General features: G+C 38.1%; 1 protein-coding gene across 4 annotated transcripts in view; it reads left to right on the top strand.

Moving 5' to 3' along the window:
* Window positions 1-16,973, top strand: part of DENND4C (DENN domain containing 4C) — a 74,967-nt gene that overhangs the window by 47,075 nt on the left and 10,919 nt on the right. Inside the window, exons 19-28 of one of the 4 annotated variants that reach the window (XM_075136246.1) lie at window positions 708-852; window positions 1,180-1,227; window positions 3,567-3,692; window positions 4,504-4,638; window positions 5,831-6,978; window positions 8,586-8,766; window positions 10,432-10,541; window positions 13,398-13,573; window positions 14,609-14,791; window positions 16,320-16,509. In XM_075136246.1, the coding sequence (XP_074992347.1) occupies window positions 708-852; window positions 1,180-1,227; window positions 3,567-3,692; window positions 4,504-4,638; window positions 5,831-6,978; window positions 8,586-8,766; window positions 10,432-10,541; window positions 13,398-13,573; window positions 14,609-14,791; window positions 16,320-16,509 (2,442 nt within the window). Of the gene's footprint in view, window positions 1-707; window positions 853-1,179; window positions 1,327-3,566; window positions 3,693-4,503; window positions 4,639-5,830; window positions 6,983-8,585; window positions 8,767-10,431; window positions 10,542-13,397; window positions 13,574-14,608; window positions 14,792-16,319; window positions 16,510-16,973 lie in introns of all 4 variants that reach the window. The other 3 variants (XM_075136244.1, XM_075136245.1, XM_075136247.1) reach the window with 3 other exon arrangements.

The raw sequence follows: 16,973 nt of genomic DNA, 5'->3' as shown, positions 1-16,973 counted from the left end.
GCTGTTGTCACTCCCCATGTCCTGTAGTATGTTTTGAAGATTGTTTCTTACAGTTTTTCACTTGGATTTGCTGATTCTGTTGGGCAAGCTGTCATTTTGGACATGCTTATGGATCACTGGATCTGCACTGTATAGTTTTACACTGTTAAGTTTACATTCCTATGCTGTTTGGCTAACCAAAAGTTTTGTGGAAATATACATTTATAGTGTTTCCATTTCCAAGTTTTGGAACCTTCCATGTCAAAACCATCTGTTCCTAGGTGTATCCTTTAAGGTAGCGGGATCCACGATGGATGAAGGCTGGAATTAGGCTAGTTGAAGTAGCCTCCCCCTCTTTTCCTTGATTCCAAATTCCTGTAATATGCTGATGAATCTTCTTAATAAAGTAAACTGTGTAAAGTAATAGGAAAAGAGGTGCTGCTATGGTCTTTTGTTGCTACCAAGGTATATAAATAAGAACAAAACCCACCTTGTTTACTTAAAAAAATCTTATCCATTGTTTGTTGTTACTCAGCTATTGTATCCAGAGCTTTGGGATAAAAGGGAACAGCTCATAAAAGGGAACAGCTCATAAAAACGCAAATATTTTTCCTTCTTCACATGGTTGACAGGAAATGAAAGAAACGGAAAGAAAAACTTCTCGCTGTATTGTGTTTCTTAGTGTAACTTTCTTACTGTTTTTGTTATTGCAATGTCTCTCTCTGTAGGCGGTTTTAGAGTCTCCTTGGCCTAGCAGTAACCGCAGTGGCATATTCCTGTGGACAAAGGTACGAAATGTTGTTCGTGGCACAGCACAATTTAGGCAGTGCTTAAAGAAATCAACGCAGAGCCCACAAGTACCTGTGATATCAGGTAATAAGTTAGCTGAAATGGATTTATTTTTGCTGAACAAGAGCATGACATGCTTTCTGAGGGATTGCAGCTAACATTGTGGCTTTTACAAGTGGAAAATCTTTCCTTAAGCATATAAAAATTGATAATTGCCAACTTGACGCTTGAAACTAGAATGTCTTTCACACACTGAAGAATTAATTGTCTGAATTCTGCTGCTAGAATTTCATATTCTTATTTTATATGTGCAAGCAAAAGTATTTACTGATGTCTGAAGAGGTTAGATTTGTTTAAAAACCTGAAAAGTTAAATCCTTTCTTACTAACCAGCTCTCGTTCATGTCTTTAGCTCTGCGGAGTACCACAGGTGGAAGTGATGGGGACATGGTGAGCCATGGTAGCGTGGATAGTTCTAATGATGCTAACAGTGGGGAGCACACTCTCTTCGTCAGTGACTTAGTCAGGCTTGATTCCATTGATAATCACTCTAGCACAGGTACTAGATTCTGCTGGGTTTCACTACTAACAGTCCCCCAAAAGGCTAAATTTTCTAGTCTCTTGTTGATTTCCCCTCCACAACCACCACCTTCCCCTCTTGAGGCTGTAGAGAATGAAGCATGGACTTAAGCTATGTAAAGAAAAAGAAATACATTGTTGTTGAATATTACTCCTTTACTGCAGATCATGCTGCTTCTTTAGTTTAGAGTGAACTGTAGCAGAAGTACTGTTATGTTAAAAATAAATGTCTTGCTGTGGTCTCATGAACTTTGCTTTTTGTGCTAATCTTCGGAAAATTTCAGAAAAGGTATGAAGCCTCTGACATATGAGTGTGTTCAATTTTTGCATATTGTCATTTATTCATAGAAATGATAGTCTGTGTGAGTAAAATCTTTCTCTGTATTAAAGAAAAGGAGTGAAAGTTGCTGACGTGATTAGAAGCTAAAATGTTGCTCCTTGATGGTAATCCAGAAAGGCCTAATTAGCATTCCTGGAATTAGTATGTTATGTTTGCTTATAGTAAACTGTGCTTTTGAAAGCCATATTCAAGCTTCTTAATAGTAGTTGGTAAACTTGGAAATAAATACAGAAATTATGAGAACCTTGTCATACAGTCTTTATGAGACACCCTGGGAATGAAAAGACAAGTGATAAGCTGGAAAAATCTCTGCCTTAAACATGCTGTGCACTCTTCCAGACAAAATGGAGTAAAAGAGTGCACAGGAAGTTAATCCCTTGAGGTGGCAAGACAAAATCCATGGTTCTTCGTCTCTCCTTTAGTACTGATTACATCCTACCTGTGCACAGTCTCAACTAAACTTCCTTTCTGTGTGTACTTCAAAACTTAGTGTACAAATGGTTCTTGCACACTCTTCATGTTTTTAATATCTTGAGCCCTTCTGTAAAGAGAACTTTGAGTCTGATTCCTGTGCTTCATCTGATATGCCTGCCTAGATTACTGAACTTCCCTTCTCTCTGCTCTTTGTTGCTCTGCTTTTTGCTCTTTGCTGTCTCTTGGGTGCCGCATTTGTCCTTGGCTATCACGGTGTGGGGTGCAGACTTATATGGTGTGAAGCCTTGGATGCACGTGTGCATTATTTCTACCCTTGAATGTTACTTCTGCAGGTAATTCACCCATTTATTGATAGGGTGTTTTCACTTCTGTGCAAAGGAGGGATACTAAGATTATTGAAATGATGATGATAGAGAGAAAATAAGGACCAAAGAATGTCAGAACTTACTTTTCTATATAAAAGGTTTTTAATATAGTAGCCAAATGTAATAATTGATGACTGCTCAAACTCTTAAATTTAATTCTTTTTTACATGATTGCTCTTTGTTGGTAAAATAAACAGCAGTAATATATATTATAGATAAATTATGTCTGTCACTCAAGTTTTATGGAGCTTCCTAATACCTTTCACACTCAGTAACTTACTTACACTTTTACCTTTTTAAATACTGTCATGTATTCTAATAGGTACTCTAAGGCATATAAATAATCCTGTTTAACATGTTGCTGTGGGATATGTCCCATATAGTATTTTTGTGTTATTGCATATGCAGCAGCACTTCAGATAAAAATAACAAAAGAGTGTCTTTCTGGGTTTGTTTCTTATGGCAGACTTCTTGGACTGCTGTAAACTATTTTTTTGTTTTTTTAAGAATGAGTTACAGCTGTTAAGTTTAACTGGTATAGTGGAAGAACAGACTTTTTTTTAAATGGTTAGATTTTTACTTTTTTCCTATTACATTTTATACTTTGCACTATAGCACAAAGATGTAGCACAGTTTATGGTACAGTTCTTTTCAGGGATGTATTCATTGTTAGACGCTTGCTCAGTTACTGTTGCACTTGTCTAAATTTCTTTTGTAGATGCATTTGAGAAGTTAGCTTGCCCAGCAATGAAATATTTCATTCTAGTGAGAAGGGAAAGGTATGAAAGGAGATACAGTGCGTTAAAAGTAGTTAGTCACTATAGTGTTCCTGGGAGAATAACTTGTATTTAATATAATAATTAGAAAAGTACATTTGGATTGTATAGCCTAATTATCTCTGCTGTCGCCATCACCAAGTAGATCTGTGCACAGATTAGGCATTTTGGTGATCTTCTATGAACTTTTCTGGCGAAACAAAATATGAAACAAATTAATTTCAGTTCTTTTATTTTCTTATTGAAAAGCAAATTTAGGAAAGAAAAACAAATCTGAGGCATGTGTTTGTATTCCTTCAAACAGGTGGTCAGTCAGACCAGGGCTACGGATCCAAGGATGAACTTTTAAGAGATGATGGGGATAGTCTTCAGGCGACTGAAACACAAGTAGAGAAAGATATTTCTTCTAAAGCTGAAGACCTAGTAGGAGGTTAAGTATGCATATTTACATTGATGACGGATTTTTGTAATAAATCTGCTTCATGCATTAGACTACCACAAATACTTAATGTATTGAATTTGTAATGTTTCCAAGGTCAAACTATGACTGTATGAAATCTGGTGGACTACTTCTGTGCTCTAGATAATAGCAGTGGAGTACATACAGGTAGAAGTAGTCTTTCATTAGACTAATTTAATATAGATGGAAAAATTGGACAAGGGCTGGGGCACACAGTATTTTGTATTCCGTTCCTCTCATTTGTATATTTGAAAACTTGACCATTTTTTTAGCTGTACCAGTTGACCTAATAAAAGGCACTACTATTTCCTATAGACTCTTCCCAGCTGTAGAAAATATGGTCATCTCCTGTCTTCTATCCAGATTTTGCCCTTACTTTTTCTGTATTTTGTCTTTCTTATTACTGAATCTGTTTCATATCTGTGTTACTAGAATCCTTAATGTGAGTTAGGGCTTCTAAAGCCCTACTTGTCATTAGACAAGTAGCCCTGCATGAAAATCTGAGAACTGCTGTTCCTGCTCTGCTTTGGTTAGTTGAAAAAATACCAAAATACTTTGGTTAGTTGAAAAAATGCTCTAACCTTGTGAACAGATAAGCACTCTGCATAACACTGTGTACTGTCATCTGTCTGGATATTATTTCAGGAAGTGCTCAGTACCTAGTAGGACTGATCCTTTAGGTTGTAATTATATAAGAGAACATCGAGTTTATATTTTCCATAACAGTGCAAATGAAATTATTTAGTTAAATTAACTAAAGTTCACATTCTCTTTCTCGTAGAGGTTTGTACTGAGAGATCTGATGAAAAGCTGAATATAGAACCTCATAGTCCAACAGACCTACCTGCTTGGGGTAACAGTATTGTGAAAGTTCCATCTGGCATTTTTGATAGCAGTGGAAGAAAAAGCAGTCGTGGTGAGTCACTGGGTGAAACAGAGCTTGCTAAAGTCCTGATCTTGTTGTGCTATAGTGTTTTGCAATCTTTTTCATGCTATGAAAAGAAACAAAACTTCTATTCGAGGTGCAGATACCTCACACATTTGCTTTCCACCATTATCCTTTGCAGCTGACTTAGAAGGAATCTGTGGATTCTAAGGTTGAAAATTACTGTTGAGTAGATTGAAATCAAGATTTTCCCTGTCCTGCACGGACAGCGTTTCAGTAATGTACTAGCAAACCAAGAGAATTAGGGTCTCTACTCTTGATTTTGTCACCTAAACTTGCAGCTTAATGACGAGGAAGACTTATGGATATATAAAAGCTAAATCTTGGGGCTCATTTTTCTTCTGCCTTTGTGTCTGTCCTTGCCTAAGGCAATGTAGTCCAGCTGCTGTGTAGCTTGATAGCAAAGAATTGAGTCTCAGGCATGAAGTTGCCCAGAACCTTTCTGGCAATTATGAGAGCTGATGACTAATCAAGAAGCAGCACTGATGTGAGACTCAAACATCCTCCAGCGGATATGGTACATCGGGTCCTCTGTTGGGTTCCTAATATAGTAGAGTTTCCGTACTTGTGAAGGTTTTTGCTTAGCTAACACAGTTTTCTAGGCAATAAATATTCCCAATTCCCCTGAGGAAATGGGAATACTTATAAGATTAGTTTATATCTTTCACATGCTAAATTTAATCAGCTTTTTCTAAATATGGCTGTGTCATAAACCAAATAATGCTTCTCTGTTGTGCAGACACACACGATAGTTGTTTGGGTTTTTTTTCAGAACCAGAATAAACTATGGATTTCAATGTATAAATCTGTGAATATAGCTCTGGAAAAAAAATAGAGCAATCTTTACTTATAATTATACTTTCCTTTAGTTCATGGATGTAGTACCTACTCTTTGCTGCGTGTTGGCACAGGGAAAGGAGGTAGAAGCTATACAAGGCTTTGACTTCAAGGAGTCAAAGAGTAGATGACTTTTGACCTGCAGGATGCCTTTGCAGCCAGTAAAATAACTTGTTAATACTAGTGTAACTGTTTAATGGATAACTTGAGATTGTGGTGCTCCCAGTCTTCTCACCGGTAAGGAGATAAGGAAGTTTCACATGATTTCAGGAAATAAACATTTTTGGTGGCTATGGATACCATATTAATGCCTTTTCTCTTTTAGAAACTGGTTCTAGCCCACTGTTCATAACTCAGGATTCAGTTGAAGATGTAGTCTTTGGTGATGTTTCTCCTAAGAAAACAAGTGAAAAAGGACAGAAGAGGCAGAAACTGTTTTCAGAGAGAAGCTGCAGTTTCAGCAGTGAAAGCAGAGCAGGAATGCTGCTGAAAAAAGGCAGCTTGGACTTGCATTCTAAAGAAATAGCAATAATGATGGGAGCAGATGCCAAGATCCTAACAGCAGCTTTATCTGGGGCCAAAACTTCACCCTGTCATATGAATAAATCCCACAGCTTTGAAAATATCATTGACCAGCAGTTTTCTGGCATAAGTGGCACTTGGAGTTGTGTGACTGAGAGTGATTGGGAATTGGAGCATAGGTCTTCACCAGTGCTGGAAGAACCTGGGGAAGGTCAGGAGCATCTTGAAAATGGAAGAGATGAAAACATGACCACAGTGGAAGACATGAACCTTGAACAGTCAGCTGAGTCCAAAAACCAGAAACCAGAATCCAAAGATGCAACTGCTAAAAGGAATAGCTTTTATGGAGTGGTTAAGCCTATTGAGAGGGAAGATGTTGAAGTAGGCTTGGACCCTTTATCTTTGCTGGCTACTGACGGCGCACAACCAAGGCATCCAGAACCTGAGGAAAAATTGGTGTCGCCCGTTGCAGCACGTAATTTGGCAGACGAAATAGAGAGCTATATGAATCTGAAGAACCCATTGGGCAGTAAGTTTCCTAGCATGGAACTGCACAAGCCAGACAGGGAGGCAGAAGCCTCTGGTACACTTGGTCATTCCCAAGAAAGGAGGTCAAGCCTGCCTTTGGATCCCATCCTGCCATCCCCCAAGTCTTATGAAAACCGGAGAAGTCCTTCTGTCTCCAGATCCAAAACATTCACTGGACGACCAAAGCAACAAACCCATCCGCGAGTTCAAAAGGAGCGGTCTTCATCTTTGACAGGGCTGGGTCGTTCTTCTCCACATGGCTCATTAGGATCTGTCGTAACAACTTTATCCAATCTGAAGTTAGACAATATACTGTCTGGACCAAAAATGGATGTTCTGAAATCAGGCATGAAGCAGGCTGCCAATGTGGCCAGTAAGATGTGGGGAGTTGTAACTTCAGCATATAATTACTCAGATGAGGAGGCAAGTGTTTTTCAATATGAAAAATTTGGGGAGACCAAGTTAGAGGGGTAACTTCTGTGTCCAGAAGATTGCTTCCCGAGATGGTGTTTTTTCTTAAGTATTGACTTTAAATAGCTAATAAAAATTGTATCTTATGTACAGTGGAGTTTTCCTCTGTCATTAAGAAAACACTTTTCAGACAAAAGCAAATTAAATGCTCTTGATGCAGTAAACTTAAACTTTGGCTTTTTGTTCTCAACATTCCCCCCCATTTATTTATTTATCTATTTATCTTTTTATTTATATGTAAAGAAACTTCACCAAGAAGCCCTAGTAAGAACAAAAGTATGTCATCTTAAATGATATCATACATCTTACTTTTAAAAAAATTAAGAAAAGGTTGTGAAAACAAATCACAAACCTAAGAAGTCAGGTTGGTGAGGATTAAAGTTGAAAGTAGTAAAGGACAGCCTGAGATCTAGTAAATTCACTCATCAGGAATTTGGAAGCTAAATGTTATAGTTCTTGTGTGAGCACACTTGATTAACAAAGTCTTTTTCGGAGTAAAACATTTCAGAGTATAATGACACAAATGAAAGAGGAGATGGAGAGATGAATATTATAACTTCCTCCTTTCTATATATGTCTTGTTATTGTGCCTCCAAGCATAGTTTTCTCTCTTAGAAAAGCCTCTGCTTGATCCAGTTAACCCCTTGATCTGGTATTTGGCTTTAAGGATCTTTTGTTTCCCCTCTTCAGGCTGTTAAGATAGCTTCTTGTTTCCTTTTTCAAATTCTCCCTCCTTTCCCCAACCTCCATAAAAGATGGGAAAAGGTGTCTGGCTTTATTTCTATGTGAAACAAATTTAACTGATGTTACTAATACGGTCCTTTCTATTAAATAAAAAAAAAAATGTTTTTCTTAATTTTTTTTTAACCAGATTTTGCCTGTGACAATGAAAATTCAGTGGTTTGCTTTTTTCCCTGAGTTTTTTTCCTGTGACCTAGGTTTTCCTGTGTGCCTTTCTATTATACTGACCTATTCTGTAGAATTTTGTTTAATGGCACATCATAATCCCCTTAATGTGACTTATTTTAATTTCCCTCAAGGATCTTTCCTTCCTCTCCTCTTTTATTTCTGCAACTTCCCTTTTTTAATATCCTAATTATTATACTTTATTACATCATGTGTCTTAGTGACTGTATTATTGCTGCATCATTTCAGCTGGTATGTTTTATTCCTGTCTTCAATTCTGAAAATATGACTTTAACTTGGACGTTTTTTCTGATAATTCCTTCATTTTGTGTAATGTCTGCGAAATCGCAATTTCTGCATCGTTTTTCCTGTTTCTCCTGAAATGAAGAATTATATCCCTGTCGCTCTGTCACTCAGTTTGATTCTCAGCTAAGTATTTTGATTGCTAAAGCCTTTAATTTTTTCAATATCCTTCTGGTTTGTCCAATATCTGCTCTTTTTGGGGTTGCATAGGTTTATCTTACATCTAATAGATTTTTTACATCAGGATTTTGTCTTAATCTGCTACTTTATTTATTTATTAGGATAAAGATGGAAGTCAAATAATGGATCTGGAAGTACTCAAAAATGCTAATTTTCTGCTTCTATTAAAGGAAGAAAACAGTCGACCAGACTTTAACTTCCCTGCTGGTTTTGAAGATAGTATTTTAGGAGATAATCTGTCATCAAGAACTGGAGTCCCAGGGCTAATTACGAATGAGCTTGCAGAAAGCACTACTAGTCTTGGCAGTAGCAGTAGTAGTGGAGATGCAGGAAGACAGCATTACAGTGCAGGTGAGATGCGGGTTTTTTTTGTTTCCCCCTCATAACTTGTTTATAATACAACAAACAGGGAAAACTACTACATGTGAAATCGTTCATAACAGTGGAAGCTATGATAATGTGAAATTATTTCAAGCCCTTAAGATAAGTACAAGCAAATTTGTATTTCCATTCTATACTCTTCTCTTGCAGTAGCAAATAGCTAATGCTTCTCTCTTTGTTGAATGTATAAAAAGTTGATACAAAATACAGGGATTTAACTGTAAAAATACTTCCTCTGTGTATGTGATAGGAAGATTCCTAACTAGTTATAGCCAGGAACACCTCCTCATTCATGTAAAGTCATAATACCCTGAAAGTTCTTGAAATATCAATACAGATGAGCAGAGCAGTGTTCAAGAACTGCAAATAGTTGCATAACTAACAGAGACAGATCTTTTGAGGGGAGGGAAAGAAAACCAAAACCCTGAAAACAAACAAACAAAATCAACCCCACAGCCCCAAGCCCACAAAAAAAGCAACACACACAAAAAATGCATCTGTTTTACGGTGGAATAGGAGGTATTGGATGCACACTTGATTTGAACTTGTGAAGGTAATTAATTGATGAATACATGCCTATTGCTAAATTGTCCTTTCCCCCACCCCACCCCACCCCCAGTTCTAAAACTGGATGAAGTAAATCTAATCATTTTCAGTTCAGATTTGATTCAATTAGATTTTATTCTTATTTTGAGAAAAAGATGTGTGGCTGAACCAGCTGGGGGTTTGGGTTAGCTCTCTTTCCAGTACTTTAATGATGTGAACATCATAAAGCCATCTGCATCAAGAGAGGAAGAACTATCTTGTGGACTGGACATAAGCTGGCCCTGTCTAGCAAAATCTTGACGAGATCTTCTAGTTCCAGTTAGTTAGGAGGGTTATAAGAACTAACTATAAAGAGTGGCAGCCATCAGCAGGATATGTAAAATTTGTTCACAAACATAAACTTTAGCTGAAGAAGCAGAGGAGCCCTCTTTATGATGAGGGGACTCTGGTAATGATTTTTTGAATAGGAAAGTTTGACTGGGCTTGTCAGAGGAGGTAATGCTGATAGTTTTGCTTCCTAAAATTGATTCCAACCATTTCCTTCTGGTAAATATATTCCAACTCCTTTTCCCTTTCTCCCGGGCAAAGCTCATAACCCTAAAACCCAGTCTCACCAAAGAAAGATTATTTGTTTTCCTGCAATGTTAGCCAGGGAAAACTTAAGCACAGTAATGGCATATTTGTTATCACATGTCTTGCCTGGTGCTATCCTTCTGTTTGCTATTTACATATGGATATATCATTCAGGAAATCTTGAACAACTTCTTAGAGTATATATATCGAGCAATCTTACTGCTCTTTGCCATTCTTTATTCTTTCTTTGTATTTTCAGATTTTATTCACTGATGCTTTTTTTCTTTTACCAGTCTGTGATATAATATGTTAGACAAAAATAACTTTGAAATCTTAATCACAAAAATGATATTTATCTATATTTTAATTATAATATCAGTGAAGTTACAGAGCTACATATATTTGGAGATCTTCTGGTACAATTTTCTGTCTTGGTCGAATAGAAATTATTTTCTTTGGGAATGGATTCATTTCTCTTTCCTTGAATAAAACATCCAAACTACTCTTTCTGTACAGGTGAAGTTTCATTCCCAAGAAGTATGAAAGTTCTAGATTCTGAGAAGTCGGAGCACAGCTCTTCACATAATACTAGTTTATCCAGCATTTTCCAGAACTATGCAATGGAGGTAAGATTAATAAACTCCTAGATGAAAGATATAATTATTCAAAATTACTGTATGCATTAATTACTTGTTTAGTTGGCTTGTGGTTGGATTTTTCAAAACAATCTTTTTCCATGTTTCTACTGGAAAGATGCTTGATATTTTTAGCCCAGGGTGTGACAGCAGCTTTAAAAAAGAAAAGTGTGTTAAATGCTTTTATGTATCTTTCATATATAGAGAGAAGTGACAATTGAGGGAAGGGTCAAAACTTAAAGTGAGACATAAATTAGACAGCATTTCAAGCATTTTTTGGTGATTTTTTCCCTTTATGAAAATTACGGGTTGTTACTAAATAATTGTGGTGGGTTGACCACATCCAGCAGCTAAGCCCACACCCAGGCACTTGCTTACTCCCCCCTCATCAGCATGAGGGAGAGAATTGGAAGGGCAGAAGCGAGGAAAAAATCTTGAGGGTTGAGATAAAGACAAATTAATAAGTGAATTGAGAAAAAAAAAAAACCAAACCAGGAGGAGGGACAACGAAAAAAAGTGATGCAAAGGCAATCAGTCAGCACCATGACACCCCAAGCAACAGCTACCTTGGAAAAACTGCCCCCCGCCCCCCCATCCAGTTTTATAGCTGATCATGACATTATATAGTATCTCTTTGGTCAGCTGAGGTCAGCTGTCCTGGCTGTGTCCCCTCCCAGCCTCCTTGCTGGGTTGGGGACAGAATGAGAAAGAAAAGGCCGTGATGAAGGGTAAGGCACTGTTCAGCCGTAGCTAAAACATCAGTGTGTTATCAACATGGAGTTAGTCACCAGCCTAAAACACAGCACCATAAAGACTGCTGTGAAGAAAGCTAACTCTATCCCAGCGAAACCTAACACGATAATGATTTAGTATGCCTCTTTGTCTCAGTTATCGCTTGTAGATGCTTTCAGACTTCAGATATGTAGGCAATGGTCACTGTGTTTGCCTTGGTCGCTTTTCTTTCAGCTGCAGTGTTATTTTGTAATTTTCTTTTATGTTTGAGCTTCTGGAGATCTAGGTTGTCAGCTTCTGCACTGCATTATATAAGGGGCATAGTAAAAGAAAAAGGTTGCTGTTGGGCCAATATCTAAAATATATTAGATCTAAAATATATTATATGCTGTGTTTGGTGGTGGTTTTTTGATTTTGTTTCCTGTGAGAATGAAACAATGAAGTAAGAGGAAGCCTAAAAAATAAGGATTATAGACCACTCTTCAGCTAGTACAAAATTATTTTTTATCATCTTTTCTCAAGTTCTCAATCTAGTTTAGTGATGAGACTTTTATTAGGTGAAAAACAACTTTCTGATTTTTCCACTTGTATTGAGTTTGCGTGGCAAGGTTTTGGTAGGAGGGAGGCTACAAGGGTGCCTTCTGTGAGAAGATGCTATAGAAGCTTCCCCCATGTCTGATAGAGCCAGTTCCAGCCGGCTCCAAGACGGACCCGCTGCTGGCAAAGGCTGAGCCGTTCAGTGGTGGTAGCGCCTCTGTGATAACGTATGTAAGAAGAGGGGAAAAAACTGCTGCACAACAGCAGCTGGGGAAGAGGAGTGAGAATGTGTGAGAGAAACAGCCCTGCAGACACCCAGGTCAGTGGAGAAGGAGGGGAGGAGGTGCTCCAGGTGCCAGAGCAGAGACTCCTTTGCATCCCGTGGTGAAGACCACGGTGAGGCAGGCTGTCCCCCTGCAGCCTTTGGAAGTTAACAGTGGAGCAGATATCCACCTGCAGCCCACGCCGGAGCAGGTGGATGCTCCCGAAGAAAGCTGTGACCCTGTGGAGAGGAGCCCATGCTGGAGCAGGCTCCTGGCAGGACCTGTGACCCCATGAAGAGGAGCACGTGTTGGAGCAGATTTTCTGGCAGGACTTGTGACCCCAGGGGAGCCCATGCTGGAGCAGGCTGTTTCTGAAGGACTGCACCCCGTGGAAAGGACACGTGAAAAGGACCCACGCTGGAGCAGTTTGTGAAGAACTGCAGCCTGTGGGAAGGACCCACATTGGAGAAGTTCATGGAGAACTGTCTTCTGTGGGTGGGACCCCACGCTGAAGCAGGGGAAGAGAGTGAGGAGGAAGGAGCAGCAGAAACAACGTGTGATGAACTGACCGCAACCCCCATTCCCTGTCCCCCTGCGCCGCTCGGGGAAAGGAGGTAGAGAAGTTGGGAGTGAAGTTGAGCCTGGGAAGAAGGGACGGGTGGGGGGAAGGTGTTTTAGGACTTGGTTTTTATTTCTCAACTTTTGATTGGCAAAAAATTAAATTTATTTCCCCTAGTCGAGTCTGTTCTGCCTGCGACGGTAACTGCTGAGCGATCTCCCTGTCCTTATCTTGACCAATGAGCTTTTTGTCATATTTTTCTCCCCCTGTCCAGTCGAGGAGGAGTGATAGAGCAGCGTGGTGGGCACCTGGCATCCAGCCAAGGTCAACCCACCACAGCACTATAAAGATTTCTTTTGTGTTTGGTTGTTGTGGGTTAGTGTTTGTTTTTTGTTTTGGGGTTTTTTTTTTTGGAAAAGTAGACATGCATTTACTTATACAATTCCAAACAATTCGTATATATTGAAGGCTTCACAGGAGCGAGCAATTGCAAATGCTAAATTAGTAGCATTTCAGGGTAATGCTTCTTCCAGGTCTCAAAATACCTAACAAAAATAAATTATTAGTATTTGCATTTCATAGGTAAAAGTTATGTGGACAAGATAACTCTGAGTATGGTAAGTAAGTAGTGATGAACTCATGCCTCCCAACTGGCATTCTGATACTGTTAAACTCCTATTGATACTAAGCCTATATAAAGCCAATTATAAAAGAATCTGAAACAGGACTGATAATATTAATTCTTTGCTGTTCTAGGTATTGATGTCGAGCTGCTCTCAATGTAGAGCTTGTGGTGCTCTGGTTTATGATGAAGAAATTATGGCTGGATGGACAGCAGATGATTCAAACTTGAACACTACCTGTCCTTTCTGTAAAAGTACCTTCCTACCTTTACTTAATGTTGAATTTAAAGACCTACGTGGCTCTGCAAGGTTAGTGGGTTTTATAAATACACTCTTTCTGCCTTTGCACTTGTACGTGGTTAAATTTTTTCACAAAAGAATCTTAGTTATATCTCCCAGTATTTTTGTCTAGATGTTTGCAAGAATGTCACTGCCTGTTCGACGGTCATGATTGCACTAAAGGAAATTATAAGTCATGTAAACTATTGAGTTTCATTGTAAAACAGCCAAAAAGCTGTTTTTACCACTTTTTTTTTTCTTATTTTCTTTGTAAGCATAACTGTACAGAAGGTATAAGTCTGTTTTCATTTTGTTTAGGTTTTAAAACAAAGCTAATGGGTCACGAACTTTTTAAAAGCATATGACACAGTTTTTACATCTGTCAGCAAAGAACTTCTCCCAAATTAAATTTACTAACAGCTTTTAGTAACAGATGCTCCAGCTTATTGTTTCTCCAGTAGTTCTCCAGTTTAAGCTTCTCCACTTACTATTTTTACCTCTTTCAATTGCACTGTGAAGGCTGGAACTTACTTTAAGGTAATTTAAAATGGATTCTCACTGTAGTGGTTATTGCTGTGAAGCAGAGCTGCCATTAGTGTTCTTTGATGCTGAAACTGTAGAGTGTGTACTTAAAAAACCTTAGCAAAGCAAGACACATTCCTGTTATCTTGAGCCTATAATGGTGTATGGTCTTCTAGTCTGTAATGTCACATTACAATAACAACCATTTTCAGTGATGTGTCAGCTATTGATATATGGTTGCTGATTGGGCAACAATATATCAATATGACAAACTAAGGTCACTTGTAATGACTTGCATCCAGCACAGGATTTCTTAATTTGCAGATCAAATCTCTGTATGTGTTCGTTTACTCTGCCTGTATAAGTTACAGTGGAGAGAGTAGGATGAAGTTTGTGTCCTGTCGTCAAGCTTTTTAATGTTGTGTTTCCTTATTTTTGCTACTTTTTGAAAGTAAATTTAGAAAATAATAACTTTTTAAATGACTTTATGCTTACATCTTAACCTTTGTATTTCTCTCCCCTCCCATTCATGTTGTAACTTAGCTTTTTCCTGAAGCAAAGTACCTCAGGAGATAGTTTACAGAGTGGTACCCTTCCATTAACCATGGATTCCCTGGAGCAGAAACTGTTGTCCAGTCCAGCTGTTGCTGACTTGATCAGTTTTTCAGATCACCCACAGTCCAGCCACACCATAGCTGAAGAAAGTAGCTCTGCAGCTGAGCAGAGGTAGGTAAAACAGCGTTGTTACTTCTGTCAGAAATGTATCAACACTTCCAGTATCTCTCCTCTACTTCTAAAGTGAAGGTTGGCTTATGTACCAAATATGGTGGAGAAGTACAATTGTAACTTGACGATCATCTGTTTCCTGTCATTCTTTTTACATGTTTTAAGAGTGCTTTTATCAATTTGAAGTAAGCTGGTTCCACTAAATGAGTGGGTTTTGGAGATACAACTATAGAAATAAATCTTCAAGTCCATCCGCTATAGAGTAGTAGGTAAAACTTCTACTCAGTATTGTTGGAACACACTCACCTTTTAAAGACACACAGAAATTTAAGCATTACTTCTCCTTTCCTTGTGTTTAGAATTTAACAAGACGGACATTGCATTACGGGGAAAAATAAGTCTGTTTGCTGGAACACCTTTTTGAGAGAAAGCTCTCAGAGCGCTCAACACTTGTACTGAGCATACGTTCTATGAGAAATACTGCTGATGTAAAACTGAAACTCAGAAAAACAATACCACTTTTGAAACAGTTTGAGGAAAGAAGCATTAAGGAGAAGGTGTCATGTTGGAAGAGGAAAGAACTGAAATAGTGCTGCTATGAATTGTGACCTTTTTGCTGGGATTTGTTGACATTTTGTTGTAATAGCGGGGTTTTTTTAATCATTATTCCTTTTGGAATTCTTGAGTATCAATGCCTGTGAGGTAATGAGCTAATGCCTGTGTCAGACTATTAAATCAATGTGATAGTAGTTAGTCTTAATATTCTAAAAATGAAAGGTGATATTGCTTATGTTAATCTCTTAACTTTGACGTCATATATTTTTAACTAAAGTCAAACTTAGGAGTGAACATCACCTCTAATCTCTTCCCTCTCTTTGCGGATTATTTGGAAGCAGACACTTTCTGTTTGACTTGATGTTTTTTCTTCTGTATTATAGTTGAATTGTTTTTATCCATTGTTTCAGTTATAAGGGGCACAAAATGAATATTCCCAGATCTGCAAGCAGCTTGATTGTATGGGTTGAATTTGACAAGCCTGTAATAGGAGTTTGCTTGAATTATCTTGTTGGATGAGTTTGACACTTACAATTTTTTTTTTTAGTCTTTTTTTTAGTCATAAAACATCTATAATATTTTTTCTTTGCTTATGACATTTAGAGAAAGTAAACATAAAGGGAAGAGGAAGTAAAAATAATTTTTGTGTGTTGACAAAACTGTACATTGCTGTTTTTCTAAGCAAGGTAAAGCTGTATCAGAGCAATGGTACCTATACAGAACTGCAATGCTTTCAGATTCATGTCTTAGGTTATACCTAGCTGCTTCTCTGGAGGGATGGTTATACTGTTTTGAGAGGCATTTTGTTTTGTTTTCCCTAAACTGTGGAGCTAACTGGGCAAATATGATTCCTTATTAATAGAGAAACTTAGCTTGGGATACTTACTTAGCAGCCTTTCTCTGCTTCCTTCCTGTTGCCATGGGAATGCTGAATAGTTTCTTATTAGCATGTTCTCTTCTAAAATCCAAACAGTGATGTGGCAGAAGAACAGAGTAAAGATCCCAGAACCATGAAGACATCTGCCAATAATCCACCAAAAAGGGGAGTGTCCTTGACTCGGAGCCACAGTGTTGGAGGTCCACTGCAAAACATTGATCTTTCCCAGAGACCGTCTCATGGCATTTCAACAGTTAGTCTTCCAAATAGTTTGCAAGAAGTTGTGGTAAGTCTGGAAGCTGCACCTTCAGTTGACAGCAAAATACTGAATGCAGTGAACTTACAATGAATAATGTTCTACTACTGGCATTCTTATCCATTTGGGGAATGGGAATTGCCAAGCATATTTTCATGTTCTTATGAGAAAAAAAAAAATCTTGGTTCAATTAATCTAAAATTGCTTTTTCAGTACATTGTACAAATGGTGCTGCTTGATTTGAAATGTTCTCTCTAGCAGAATGAAGCTGGTCTTTGTCTTTCTAAAATGGAAAGTTTGTTTTAAAAATAACCCGACTTCTGCAGCAGACTAAACACAATACTGCAAACAACACACTGTTGCAAGAGTGAAAGTCTGTTCCTTTTCCACGCATTTACTTACACCCCTCCTCTATGTTCTGTTAGGCTTACCTGTTGGGTGGATGGGAGAAGGTGAGACACAGCATTGAGACTATTACATTATTCTTGCATGTA

This window comes from Calonectris borealis, chromosome Z, assembly GCF_964195595.1.
Source record: "Calonectris borealis chromosome Z, bCalBor7.hap1.2, whole genome shotgun sequence".
NCBI classification, from domain to species: domain Eukaryota; kingdom Metazoa; phylum Chordata; class Aves; order Procellariiformes; family Procellariidae; genus Calonectris; species Calonectris borealis.
This window is presented reverse-complemented; position numbering and strand designations above follow the sequence as displayed.